Source organism: Salmo salar, chromosome 22 (assembly GCF_965601325.2).
Source record: "Salmo salar chromosome 22, fSalSal1, whole genome shotgun sequence".
Taxonomy (NCBI): Eukaryota; Metazoa; Chordata; class Actinopteri; order Salmoniformes; family Salmonidae; genus Salmo; species Salmo salar.
This window is the reverse complement of record NC_138312.1, coordinates 63,104,978-63,118,736: the sequence shown is the minus strand read 5'-3', so window position 1 is coordinate 63,118,736 and position 13,759 is coordinate 63,104,978. Positions and strand designations below refer to the sequence as shown.

Below are 13,759 nucleotides of genomic sequence, written 5' to 3'. Positions count from 1 at the left end.
CAGTCTCAGCCTCGTGTGTCCCAGTCTCAGCCTCGTGTCCCAGTCTCAGCCTCGTGTGTCCCAGTCTCAGCCTCGTGTGTCCCAGTCTCAGCCTCGTGTCCCAGTCTCAGCCTCGTGTGTCCCAGTCTCAGCCTCGTGGGTCCCAGTCCCAGTCTCAGCCTCGTGTCCCAGTCTCAGCCTTGTGTGTCCCAGTATCAGCCTCGTGTGTCCCAGTCTCAGCCTCGTGTGTCCCAGTCTCAGCCTCGTGTGTCCCAGTCTCAGCCTCATGTGTCCCAGTCTCAGCCTCGTGTGTCCCAGTCTCAGCCTAGTGTCCCAGTCTCAGCCTTGTGTATCCCAGTCTCAGCCTTGTGTATCCCAGTCTCAGCCTCATGTGTCCCAGTCTCAGCCTTGTGTCCTAGTCTCAGCCTTGTGTATCCCAGTCTCAGCCTTGTGTGTCCCAGTCTCAGCCTTGTGTGTCCCAGTCTCAGCCTTGTGATCTCCCAGTCTCAGCTTTGTGATCTCCCAGTCTCAGCCTTGTGACCTCCCAGTCTCAGCCTTGTGTCCTCCCAGTCTCAGCCTTGTGTATCCCAGTCTCAGCCTTGTGTATCCCAGTCTCAGCCTTGTGTGTCCCAGTCTCAGCCTCGTGTGTCCTAGTCTCAGCCTTGTGATCTCCCAGTCTCAGCCTTGTGATCTCCCAGTCTCAGCCTTGTGATCTCCCAGTCTCAGCCTCGTATGTCCCAGTCTCAGCCTCGTGTCCCAGTCTCAGCCTCGTGGGTCCCAGTCTCAGCCTCGTGGGTCCCAGTCTCAGCCTCGTGGGTCCCAGTCTCAGCCTCGTGTGTCCCAGTCTCAGCCTCGTATGTCCCAGTCTCAGCCTTGTGATCTCCCAGTCTCAGCCTCATGTGTCCCAGTCTCAGCCTTGTGGCTACACTTTCCTCCTTTCTCTCTCGGCCTGATGACCTCCTTGCCCCCCAAACCTTTTCCTGGATCTTATACAGGTGTCTTCCCTTTCTCTCCCTATTCCACATCTCTTGCCACTTATTTTTAACCACTTGTTCTTATTAACCCTTTGGCTTCTGCTTTACTGATTGACAATTCCGTGTCCACATTAGGATGTTTAAGAGTCTGCTTAGTAATAAGATCCACCTCCTCATTCCCCTCTACTCAAATCTAATCCAATTTTATTGATCACATACACGTGTTCAGCAGATGTTAACGCGAGTGTAGCGAAATGCTTGTGCTTCTAGTTCCCGACAGTGCAGTAATATCTAACAAGTAATATCTAACAATTCCCCAACAACTACCCAATACACACACATCTAAGTAAAGGAATGGAATTAAGAATATATAATATATGGACGAGCAATGTCATAACAGCAAAGACTAAGATACAGTAGAATAGTATAGAATACAGTATATACACATGAGCTGGTACCCAGAGGAACATCACAAATACCCCACCATCTGTTTCACTTCTTTACAAGCACTGCAAAACCTCATACGATACATCCCGTCTGCTCTGAGACATAAATGAACTTAAGCTCACCAGTGCTGCACAGGAGTCAGAGCAGATGACTACCCTGTCTGGCCTCACTTCCTCCACCCACTCTGCAGCCAAGAGTACGGCCAACAACTCCATTGTGTAAACAGATAAATGATCCATTGCTGTTTTCGTCACTGCCACCTCAAACTCGGGAAACACTAAAAGCTGCTCCTGTCCTCCCTGTTTTAGGGTCCTTAAACTCAGGAACACTAAAAGCTGCTCCTGTCCTTCCTGTTTTAGGGTCCTTAAACTCAGGAAACACTAAAAGCTGCTCCTGTCCTCCCTGTTTTGATTTGATTTGATTTGGATCTCTTTTAGTCCCCATTTGGACTAATCTTCCAAGAGTCCTTAAATATTAAAATACAATTTATATACGAACACAATTTCACATATAACACACTATTACAAACATACATGATATACTAACGTAATAAACCAATAAGTAATCAATCTAAAAAATATGAATTCTTCATCTACTGTAATCCCACAACATTTCTGTGTATTATATTTAAATTGTTTTAAAATAATGTTTAAATTTATATATTGAAAGGTTTCTGATTTGCTCAGTTAATTTATTCCATTTCTTTAGGGTCCTTAGATCCATCTGTGAATATGGTGGACAACTCCATTGTGTCCTCCTCCCAGAGTGCTAAGGGCCTCGGCGTGACCCTGGACAACACCCTGTCGTTCTCCGCTAACATCAAGGCGGTGACCCGATCCTGTAGGTTCATGCTCTACAACATTTGCAGAGTATGACCCTGCCTTACACAGGAAGCGGCGCAGGTCCTAATCCAGGCACTTGTCATCTCCCGTCTGGATTACTGCAACTCCCTGTTGGCGGGGCTCCCTGCCTGTGCCATTAAACCCCTACAACTCATCCAGAACGCCGCAGCCCGTCTGGTGTTCAACCTTCCCAAGTTCTCTCACGTCACCCCGCTCCTCTTCACACTCCACTGGCTTCCAGTTGAAGCTCGCATCCGCTACAAGACCATGGTGATTGCCTACGGAGCTGTGAAGGGAACGGCACCTCCATACCTTCAGGCTCTGATCAGGCCCTACACCCAAACGAGGGCACTGCGCTCATCCACCGCTGGCCTGCTGGCCCCCCTACCTCTGCGGAAGCACAGTTCCCGCTCAGCCCAGTCAAAACTGTTCGCTGCTCTGGCACCCCAATGGTGGAACAAGCTCCCTCACGACGCCAGGACAGCGGAGTCAATAACCACCTTCCGGAGACACCTGAAACCCCACCTCTTTAAGGAATACCTGGGATAGGATATAGTAATCCTTCTAAACCCCCCCCCCCCCCCCTTAAATGATTTAGATGCACTATTGTAAAGTGGTTGTTCCACTGGATATCATAAGGTGAATGCACCAATTTGTAAGTCGCTCTGGATAAGAGCGTCTGCTAAATGACGTAAATGTAAATATATTAAAGAAAGCATAGCATTGTGTTCTTAAAATGTTCACTTACAACTGAATCTACTCCTTCCTCAACATCTCTCACCCTCTCAAGCAACCCTAGATCTATCACTGGCTGAGGGAGAAACCAAGGTGGGATAGCAGGAAGAACCACAGAGGGGCTAAACTCCCTCCCAAACAGCCCCATCTCTCTCGCCATGCCATTACCTATCCACCCAAAGCTTGTATTCAGATTTGGTTCACGTTCCCAGCACTCTAGGAGCACTTTCGATCACGTGTAAGGTAAGCTCCAGATGCAGACAGGCAATAGGACAGGTCAGGGGCAGGCAATAGGACAGGTCAGGGGCAGGCAATAGGACAGGTCAGGGGCAGGCAATATGACAGGTCAAGGGCAGGCAATAGGACAGGTAATGGGCAGGCAATAGGACAGGTCAGGGGCAGGCAATAGGACAGGTAAGGGCAGGCAATAGGACAGGTCAGGGGCAGGCAGAGGTCAGGTCAGGGGCAGGCAATAGGACAGGTCAGGGGCAGGCAGAGGTCAGGTCAGGGGCAGGCAGAGGTCAGTAATCCAGAAAGGTGAGGAAAAGGTAAAAACATATAATGTATCTTTATAAAAACAACTTATTACACCTGAACAGGATTTACCGGCACTATCTCCGGATGAAAAACAGATGGAAAACCTCAAACTATGAATAAACATGGAGTGGGTGATTACACAGGCCTTCTGGAAGATCTGGTGAAGAACGAGATGATGGACAAGAAAAGAAGGAGTGAATATGGCAATGGAGAACTTTTGGAAGAGCTTGAGGAGGAAATGGAACAGGACGAGAGTGAGGATGAAATTAAACCGGGTGGCAGGTACAGTGATGACTGCTGAGAAGAAGTTGAATGTAGAGGGAGGTAGTGAGGTGAGGAAGGTGGGAGTCAAGTGTAAAAACAGGGACACATGCTCCAGTAGTTCAGAGATGGAACTTGTTGAGAGTGAGGGTGAAGTACCTGCTGCGAGGTTGGCCGAGTTCAGGCTTCCTCTCAAAGATGATGAGGAGGACTTTGGCCCAGTGGGAGTGGGATATGTAGAGAGAATGGATGCTTGCAGAAGTCACAGAAAATAGAGGGTGGATTGGCAGCAGCAGACAAGTACTTGGGATTGTGAAGATTCACTGCAGAACAGCTGCAGGGGCTGTTGAGTGGGAGTGACATGTCCTTTCAGACCGTTGGTCTGGCATGGGACGAGGAACAGTAGGGTTAAATAATGGAATGGGGGTGTTTTTAAAATTTACTTTTATTTCACCTTTATTTAACCAGGTAGGCCAGTTGAGAACAAGTCCTTTATTTAACCAGGTAGGCCAGTTGAGAACAAGTTCTCATTTACAACTGTGACCTGGTCAAGATAAAGCAAAGCAGTTGGACAAAAACAACAACAGAGTTACACATGGAATAAACAAATGTACAGTCAATAACAGAATAGAAAATTCTATGTACAGTGTGAAAATTAGGTAAGATTAGGGAGGTAAGGCAATAAATAGGCCATAGTGGCGAAATAATTACAATATAGCAATTAAACACTGGAGTGATAGATGTGCAGAAGATGAATGTGCAAGTAGAGATACTGGGGTGCAAAGGAGCAAGATAAATAAATAAATAAATACAGTATTGGGATGAGGTTGTTGGATGGGCTGTTTACAGATGGGCTATGTACAGGTGCAGTGATCTGTGAGCTGCTCTGACAGCTGGTGCTTAAAGTTAGTGAGGGAGATATGAGTCTACAGCTTCAGTGATATCTGCAATTCGTTCCAGTCATTGGCAGCAGAGAACTGGAAGGAAAGGCGGCCAAAGGAAGAATTGGCTTTGGGGGTGACCAGTGAAATATACCTGCTGGAGCGCGTGCTACGGGTGGGTGCTGACCTTAGGAGACCTGAGGGCCAGAACACGGCTAACCAATACTGACCTTGGGAGACCTGAGGGTCAGAACACGGCTAACCAATACTGACCTTAGGAGACCTGAGGGTCAGAACACGGCTAACCAATACTGACTTGTCACGGTTGTTTGAAGGATCGGACCAAAATGCAGCGTGTTCGTAGTTCCACATATTTATTAAACGTGAAACTGAATGCAATACACTTAAATACTTGAAAACACAAAAACAACAAACCGTGACGCAGAGAGGAAAACACACTACTCAAAAGATAATAACCCACAAACAGGAAGAGGAAAAACCCCTACTTAAATATGATCTCTAATCAGAGGCAATGAGGATCAGCTGCCTCCAATTAGAGATCAACCCCAAACAATCCCAACATAGAAATAGACAAACTAGAACTTAAACATAGAAATAGAAAACATAGAACAACCCAAAACACCCCGTCACGCCCTGCCCTACTCTACTATAGAAAATGACATCTTACTAGGGTCAGGACGTGACAGACCTTGGGAGACATGAGGGCCAGAACACGGCTAACCAATACTGACCTTGGGAGACGAAAGGGCCAGAAGACGACTAACCAATACTGACCTTGGGAGACATGAGGGCCAGAACATGACTAACCAATACTGACCTTGGGAGACCTGAGGGCCAGAACACGGCTAACCAATACTGACCTTAGGAGACCTGAGGGTCAGAACACGGCTAACCAATACTGACCTTGGGAGACCTGAGGGTCAGAACACGGCTAACCAATACTGACCTTGGGAGACCTGAGGGTCAGAACACGGCTAACCAATACTGACCTTAGGAGACCTGAGGGTCAGAACACGGCTAACCAATACTGACCTTGGGAGACCTGAGGGTCAGAACATGGCTAATGAACTGAAAATGTTCTTCTCAATATTTGAATCAGACGACTTTGTGTCGGAGGTAAAAACAAATGGAATCATCATTACAAATGTTTGAGAGAGTTGTTGTTAAACAGTCTTATGTTTTAAAGATGTTCAGTGGACGTAATGCACACAACACAAAAGCCCAGGCCCAGACGAAATAAGTGGACATGTGTTTCCACTTCTCCAGAGTCCAATGGCAGTGAGCTTTACACCACTCCAGCCGACGCCTGGCGTTGCGCATGGTGATCGTATGCTTGTGTGCGGCTGCTCTGCCATGGAAACCCATTTCATGAAGCTCTCCCGGCGAACAGTTCTTGTGCTGACGTTGCTTCTAAAGGGTTGCAACCGAGGACAGACGGTTTTTACGCGCTTCAGCACTCCAAGGTCCCGTTCTGTGAGATTGTGTGGCAGCCTACCACTTCGCGGCTGAGCCGTTGTTGCTCCTAGACGTTTCCACTTCACAATAACAACACATACAGTTGACCCGGGGGGCAGCTCTAGCAGGGCAGACATTTTACGAACTGATTGGAAAGGTGGCATCCTATGACGGTGCCACCTTGAAAGTCACTGAGCTCTTCAGTACGGGTCATTCTACTGCCAATGTTTGTCTATGGAGATTGCATGGCTGTGTGCTCGGGTTTTATACACCTATCAGCAACGGGCGTAGCCGGAATAGCCGAATACACTAATCCCTTATAGAACATGCCTTGGCGGAAAAACCCAACAACTTGCTATAAATAGCTTCTATTTGGATCTGGGTCCATGTACCAGCAGCACAAAACACACTGCATTACAGCCTTCCCTAAAACCCAATGGGAGGATCATGTAGCCAAATGTCAAAGGCTGAGCACAGCAAAGCTGAAGCAATGCAATGAATATCCTAAACAAAATACAATCAAATTGCTGTGTGCATTCATGTTACTCTCTCATAACCCACTATGAGCAACCAGTTACACCCAGTTGTCTGTAAATTACATGGAAGGATGGTATTTTGCTTGAAAGGGAACCTGAAATAATTTGTCTTGTCCTGACATTCAAACCTAATATTTGTCTCCATAAGGGTGTTGGCAGGGGGGGGAGGGGCATCCATTAAAGCTGAGAGAGAGAGAGAGAGAGAGAGAGAGAGAGGACAGATCGAGAGAGAGAGACAGATCGAGAGAGAGAGAGCGAGAGAGAGCGAGAGAGAGAGAGAGAGAGAGAGACAGAGAGAGAGAGAGAGTCAGAGAGAGAGAGAGAGTGAGAGAGAGAGAGAGACAGAGAGAGAGAGAGTCAGAGAGAGAGAGAGAGTGAGAGAGAGAGTGAGAGAGCGAGAGAGCGAGAGAGAGAGAGCGAGAGAGAGAGTGAGAGAGAGAGAGAGACCCAAAGCTAAGAAAAGCCTTGACTATGCACAGACTCAGTGACTCAGCACTTTCTAACCTGCTGCTAAATGTATGACCATATTAGAGACACATATTTCTCTCAGATTACACAGACACACAAAGAATTGGAAAACAAATCAAATTTTGCCAAACTTCCATATCTGTTAGGCAAAATAGCAGAGTGCAATCCCAGCAGCAAAATGTATGACCCACTGCCACAAGAAAAGGTCAACCAGTGAGTCAGAAACACCGTTGTAAATCTAACCTATATTTATCTGGCCATTTATTTCCCCCCGTCATTCATGCATTCTACTATTAGCACATTGTCACAACACTTTACATTGTTTATATTACATTTTAAATGTAATAGTACATTATTTTTAACCTCTCGTAATATAATATTTTAAACGTTGTTTTTATCTGATTGTTTTGTTTTAATTCGCTTTGTTGGTATTTATTGTTGTTGTTTTGTTTATTGTTTATTTCACTTGCTTTGGCAATGTAAACACATTTCCCATGTCAATAAAGCCCCTTAGAGAGAGACAGAGAGAGAGAGAGAGAGAGGAGAGAGAGAGAGAGAGAGAGAGAGAGAGAGAGAGAGAGAAATGGAGAGAGAAATGGAGCGAGAGAGAGGGAGAGACAGAGAGAGAGAGATACAGAGAGAGAGAGAGAGAGAGAGAGACAGAGAGAGAGAGAGAGAGAGAGAGAGAGAGAGAGAGAGAGAGAGAGAGCAGAGAGAGAGAGAGAGAGACAGAGAGAGAGAGAGAGAGAGAGACAGAGAGAGAGAGAGAGAGATACATTGCAGCTGCAGAGAGAGAGGTTGGGGCTTAGGATCAGAGCAGCAGGTCATGTGTTGGAGCAGCAGAAATACGACAAGTTGTCAGCTTGGACAGCAGTACAGAGGGCAAGGCAGCAGCTATACAGCAGTACAGAGGGCAAGACAGCGGCTATACAGCAGTACAGAGGGCAAGGCAGCAGCTAAACAGCAGTACAGAGGGCAAGGCAGCGGCTAAACAGCAGTACAGAGGGCAAGGCAGAGGCTAAACAGCAGTACAGAGGGCTGGTCAGGTGAAACAGAGAATGGTGTTTGGTCCTGTCTGTTTAAAGGATACTGTCACTAGGTAGGTAGACATACAGATACATTTGCTTGTCTATGTTTTAACGTTGACTAAAGCTGCTATATTTACATGCATTTTCATGGTTTACAGAATCTATTTCCCAAAAAAGCATGTTATTTGTGAGCATGTAGAGTTTTAACACCTGTAACCTAGTCTTCAGACTGGATTACATTAGTTATCCTACTGTAACAGTGTTGTGTTGGTTCTCCTATAACCTAGTCTTCAGGCTGGATTACATTAGTTATCCTACTGTAACAGTGAGTTAACAGTACTGTGTTGGTTCTCCTATAACCTAGTCTTCAGGCTGGATTACATTAGTTATCCTACTGTAACAGTGAATTAACAGTGTTGTGTTGGTTCTCCTATAACCTAGTCTTCAGGCTGGATTACATTAGTTATCCTACTGTAACAGTGAATTAACAGTGTTGTGTTGGTTCTCCTATAACCTAGTCTTCAGGCTGGATTACATTAGTTATCCTACTGTAACAGTGAGTTAACAGTACTGTGTTGTCTTGTCTGTCCAGTCCTGTTTCTATGATGAGCAGCATGGCCAGCGTGGGGAGGCCCAAAGCAGTGTCTCACGGTGTCGTTGGGAAGGAGAAGGACAGGACATGGTTGCGTGGCAACGACAGGCTGAAAACAGTGTCTCCATGCGTCAAAGGAAAACCCAGAGCTGTGTCGCCAGGCATGATAGGGGAGCAGAGGGCAGTGTGTCCTTGGAGGCCAGAGTCGATGTCTCCAGGTGTGCTCCAGAACACCAGCAACTACAGCAGTGTGACCCCATGCCAGACCACTACTAAGACTCTCCGAGTGACGGACATCTTGGACTCCAAACCGGAGCCAACCAAGGCCCCTGTCAAGATCCGGCCCCCTAGCCCACGTCCCCCGTCCCTCAAGGAGCCCATTTTCAGTCGCAAACTGTCCAGTGACCCTCCCGTCCAGCCTATCATAAGACGCAGGACCCAGTCTTTGCCCTCGGTCCGCGAGAGAATCAGAGACCGCCAGGTACGCTTCGTGGACTCCTTGGGGCTGGAGCTGGAGGAAATCAAGGTGTTCAGCAATGGAGAGGAGCCACGGATTCCAGCCCACGTCTTCTCCAGACTTCTCATGAGCGCTGAGATGAACTCAAGGCGGTCCCTGGAGCTTTCCTTGCCTTACTTCAAACCCTGTTTTCCCGAAAACACGGGCTCCCAGCCGGGTTTCGTTAAGCGCCTGGTGGAGCAGGTGGTCTCTCTGGATCAGGTCCTGTGTTCTGAGCTTGGCATCATCGGCACGGTGCAGGTCCTCAACCTGGCCTTCGACAAGGAGGTGACGATCCACTACTCCTTTACCAACTGGAGGAGCAGTGCTGAGACCAGAGCCTGCTGGGTGGCTACCCTCCACAGGGATCAGACGGAGGGACCAGAGTCTGATTTATTCCGGTTTCGTCTACCCGTCCCGCCCTTCATCCTGCTGCCTGGAGCACAGCTGGAGTTCGCTGTGTGTTACAGAGTGATGGGAGCTGAGTACTGGGACAACAACGATGGGAAAAACTACAAACTATCCTGTCACAGCTACACACTCACTGTACCTCGGGAGTGTGAGGCCAGCATGGTGCACTACACCTGACTGGCCACTAGGGGGGGGGGGCAACCAGAGCTGTAGAGCGATAGAGCTCTATTTCATAGAGGTCAATGGGGAAGAAGACAACACAGCTGCACCAAGTGGTTTGACAGTACACAGATCTGCCTGTAGGAATAGAAAATAAAATTAAACAAGCCATTCTCCTTATTAAAAAAAAAAAAAAAAAGATTAAAGGCATTTAAAGACATTGGTGAATAGAAAAATTGAGTAAATGTAATTGAAGGGAAAGCTGATTCAGACACACACAAGACGACTCAAAGCTGTAATCGCCAACAAAAGCATATTACAAATTATAAACTGGGTGGTTCGAGCACTGAATGCTGATTGGCTGACAGCTGTGGTATATCAGACTGTATACCATGGGTATGACAAAAACAGAAAATTTTACTGCTCTAATTACGTTGGTAAACAATTTATAATTGCGATAAGGCACATTGAGGGTTTGTGATATATAGGCCAATATAACACCGCTGTCCGGGATGCGTCGTGCCTCAGAACAGCACTTAGCCGTGGTATATTGGCCATATACCACAAACCCTTATTGCTTAAGTATTCTACAAAGTATTGACTCAGGGGTATGAATACTTATGTAAATGAGCTAATTTATGCATTTCATTTTTTTGTATAAATTTGCCACGATTTCTAAAAACATTTTTTAACTTTGTCATTATGAGGTATTGTGTTTGGATGAGGGTGAGAGAAACGAAATATCTCGAATGCATTTTGAATTCAGGCTGTGACACAACAAAATGTGGAATAAGGCAAGGGGTATGAATACTTTCTGAAGGCACTGTGTGGTGCTTATGAAGCTTTTATGTAAGCTGTAAGAAGCCTTTATGCATGCTATATGAAGGCTTTATAAGGTGTACTTACAGTTTTTCATTTCACACCTTTTTTTTTTAATCGTAGATTTAAATGTCACTGCATTCGCTACAGCCAATAGGATTTGGGTGTTTATTAAACATTTATATATTTGGATTATATTACATTATACCATGACATTGTTGAATACTGCTTTCTGATTGGCTTTTCCCGATTTGGCTTTCTGATTGGCTTGAAGGGCATTCATTCATTATTTCCCTATAACGCACTATAACGCACTGAATATTTGCACGGTTAATTCTTATGAGTTGTATTTGCGTTTCGTAGTAAGCACATTAAACCCAGTAAAACACACAAAAAAATGTTTTGCTCAAACTGGTGACCTAAATTCTCATGACTGACTGTGTGAAATGGCACTCGACTACCCACCGTGCTCTACTACCCTGTCCCATATCAGATGAGGCACAAGTGCTATTAATACATTTACACTGGATGTGCCAGTGAAATTCTCTGCATACATTTTGTTGTTGTTGTTGTTCTACACAACGTTAATTATGGTTGAAATATTTTGTATTTTATATTTCCTGGTTAATTTTCTCCTAATTCCAGGAATCTTAAGGGAAACCTGGGAATTTGGTGAATGTAAACATCGTTATGGGCTTAGCACCAAAAGACACATTTTCTCTCAAAGGTATTTTTGTCTTGGCTGACGTGATGGAAACTTCTCAGGTGTTAAATGCTAAGATCTAGTTGATGTAGTGTCTAGTGTGTGTGTGTGTGTGTGTGTGTGTGTGTGTGTGTGTGTGTGTGTGTGTGTGTGTGTGTGTGTGTGTGTGTGTGTGTGTTAAGATAATCAACGCTGAGAGGAGTTCTCCATTTGAAAGGGTATCCTACTCTTTCATCAGACCAAACGGTCGGACTTGATGGTATTAACATCAGCAAAGGTGGAATTGTGGGGGTGAGTGTGTTGTTTATATCTATATCTATTATATATCTATATCCCACAATGTTTTATTTACCAGCCAGAGATGTGCATTTAAATGAATTATTATTTTCAATCACTTTGGTTGTCCTGACCGTAAGAGAGACTTTTTATTTCTCTATTTGGTTAGGTCAGGGTGTGATTTGGGTGGGCATTCTAGATTATATATTTCTATGTTGGCCTGATATGGTTCCCAATCAGAGGCAGCTGTCTTTCGTTGTCTCTGATTGGGGATCATATTTAGGCAGCCTTTTCCCACTGGGTTTTTGTGGGTTTTTTGGTTAGTTGCCTGTGAGCACGCCATTTACTTCACGTTTCGTTTCTGTTTTATTGTTTTTGTTGTTTTGACGGTGTTCATTTTTGAATAAAGGAAAAATGTTCGCTTACCACGCTGCACCTTGGTCTCCTTCTTACGACGGACGTGACAGAAGATCCCACCAAAAACGGACCAAGCAGCGTGGCCAGGATGAGTGGACATGGGAGGAGATCATGAGTGGAGGAGGGCCCTGGACGAGAATTGGGGAGTATCGCCGTTCAAGGGAACAGATGGAGGCAGCAAGAGAGGAACGGCGACGATACGAGGAGTTAGAACGACAACGGAAGACCGAGAGGCAGCTCGGGGCGGAGTCAGGGTTTAGACCTGAGCCAACTCCCCGTGGTTACCGTGGGGAGCGTGTGACCGGTCAGGCACCGTGTTACGCGGCGATGCGTTACTGTATCTCCGGTGCGCATTCACAGCCCGGTGCGCTCGTTGCCGGCTACCCGCATTTGCCGGGCTAAAGTGAGCATCCAGCCAGGACGGGTTGTGCCAGCCCTACGCTCCAGACCTCCAGTGCGCCTCCACGGTCCAGTATATCCTGTGCCAGCTCCGCGCACCCAGTCTCCAGTGCGTCTCCCCAGCCCGGTACGCCCTGTGCCTGCTCCACGCACCAGGCCTCCAGTGCGCCTTCCCAGTCCAGAGCTTCCGGCGACAGTCCCCAGTACAGAGCCCTCGGCGACGATCTACGGTCCGGTCCCTCTGGCGACGATCCACGGTCCGGAGCGTTTAGCGACGACCCCCGAAATAGTCGCCACCGAGGATGGGTCTACGTCCCGCACCGGAGCCACCACCGAGGCTAGATGCCCATCCGGACCCTCCTCTATTGAGTCAGGTTTTGCGGCCGGAGTCCGCACCTTTGGGGGGGGGGTTACTCACGACCTGACCGTAGAGAGCCTTTTTAATTTCTCTATTTGGTTAGGTCAGGGTGTGATTTGGGTGGGCATTCTAGATCATGTATTTCTATGTTGGTCTGATATGGTTTGAAAATAAGGGAGAGCCGCACACTCTAGGAGCTCAGATGCAAAAAATGTTCATATCCAACGTTTCGACAGTCTTCATCAGGGTATGGCTGTGTTAATTATCATAGCCTGGTGAAGACAGCTTGGCTGTGGAAACGTTGGATATGAACATTTTTGCATCTGAGCTCCTAGAGTGTGCGGCTCTCCCTTATTTTCTAGTTTTCTACTCCGCTAGCCAGCACCTCGCCTTAATAGGAGTGCGTTTCTTTTTCTTCAGGATTGGCCTGATATGTTGCAATTTTTACAACTACATTATGGAACATAATCAAATCAAATCATGTTATATATTATTATATTATATATTATTATATTATATATTATAATTAATCATATTATATATATATATCATATTATGAAATAATCAAATTATGTTCACCACTATCAAATCAGATCATAAAAATGGATCAAGGTTTCAATTTACTGAAACAACAAACACATTCACAAAGTCACTCTTTCAATTTGAATGCATATTCAATCTAATATCTTTTCAAAATGCAATATTCACTTTACTTTTGATATGATTTTCTTGTCATGTTAACAATATAATTAAGAATCCCTTAAATCAAACTGCTAAAAAACGACTGAAACAAAATGTAGTGCCTAGTTTTATAACTGCAAAATACTAACGATTTCTAGATTTTTACCTCATAAATGCATCAATTTGATATCGGATTATGTTGGATGGGGGAAAAAAAACTAATAAAAACAGAAATATAAAACACAACATGCAAAAATGTATAAGATTTTACTGAGTTACAGTTC

The 13,759-nt window shown here is 45.8% G+C and overlaps 1 protein-coding gene across 1 annotated transcript; it reads left to right on the top strand.

Annotated features, from left to right (window-relative positions):
* The first annotated feature begins 7,852 nt into the window (after window positions 1-7,852).
* Window positions 7,853-12,045, top strand: LOC106583827 (protein phosphatase 1 regulatory subunit 3D). The gene is made up of 2 exons (XM_014168424.3): window positions 7,853-8,235; window positions 8,757-12,045. Exons 1-2 carry the CDS (start codon window positions 8,195-8,197, stop codon window positions 9,838-9,840), a joined length of 1,125 nt encoding a protein of 374 aa, XP_014023899.3. The 5' UTR covers window positions 7,853-8,194; the 3' UTR covers window positions 9,841-12,045.
* The last annotated feature ends 1,714 nt before the right edge of the window (window positions 12,046-13,759 follow it).

Bases quoted from the DNA above. Each gene is read 5' to 3' on its own strand.
- LOC106583827 (XM_014168424.3), top strand. From the start codon at position 8,195: ATGGTGTTTGGTCCTGTCTGTTTAAAGGATACTGTCACTAG. The intron at 8,236-8,756 runs GTAGGTAGACAT...TTGTCTGTCCAG, and splicing joins TTAAAGGATACTGTCACTAG to TCCTGTTTCTATGATGAGCA.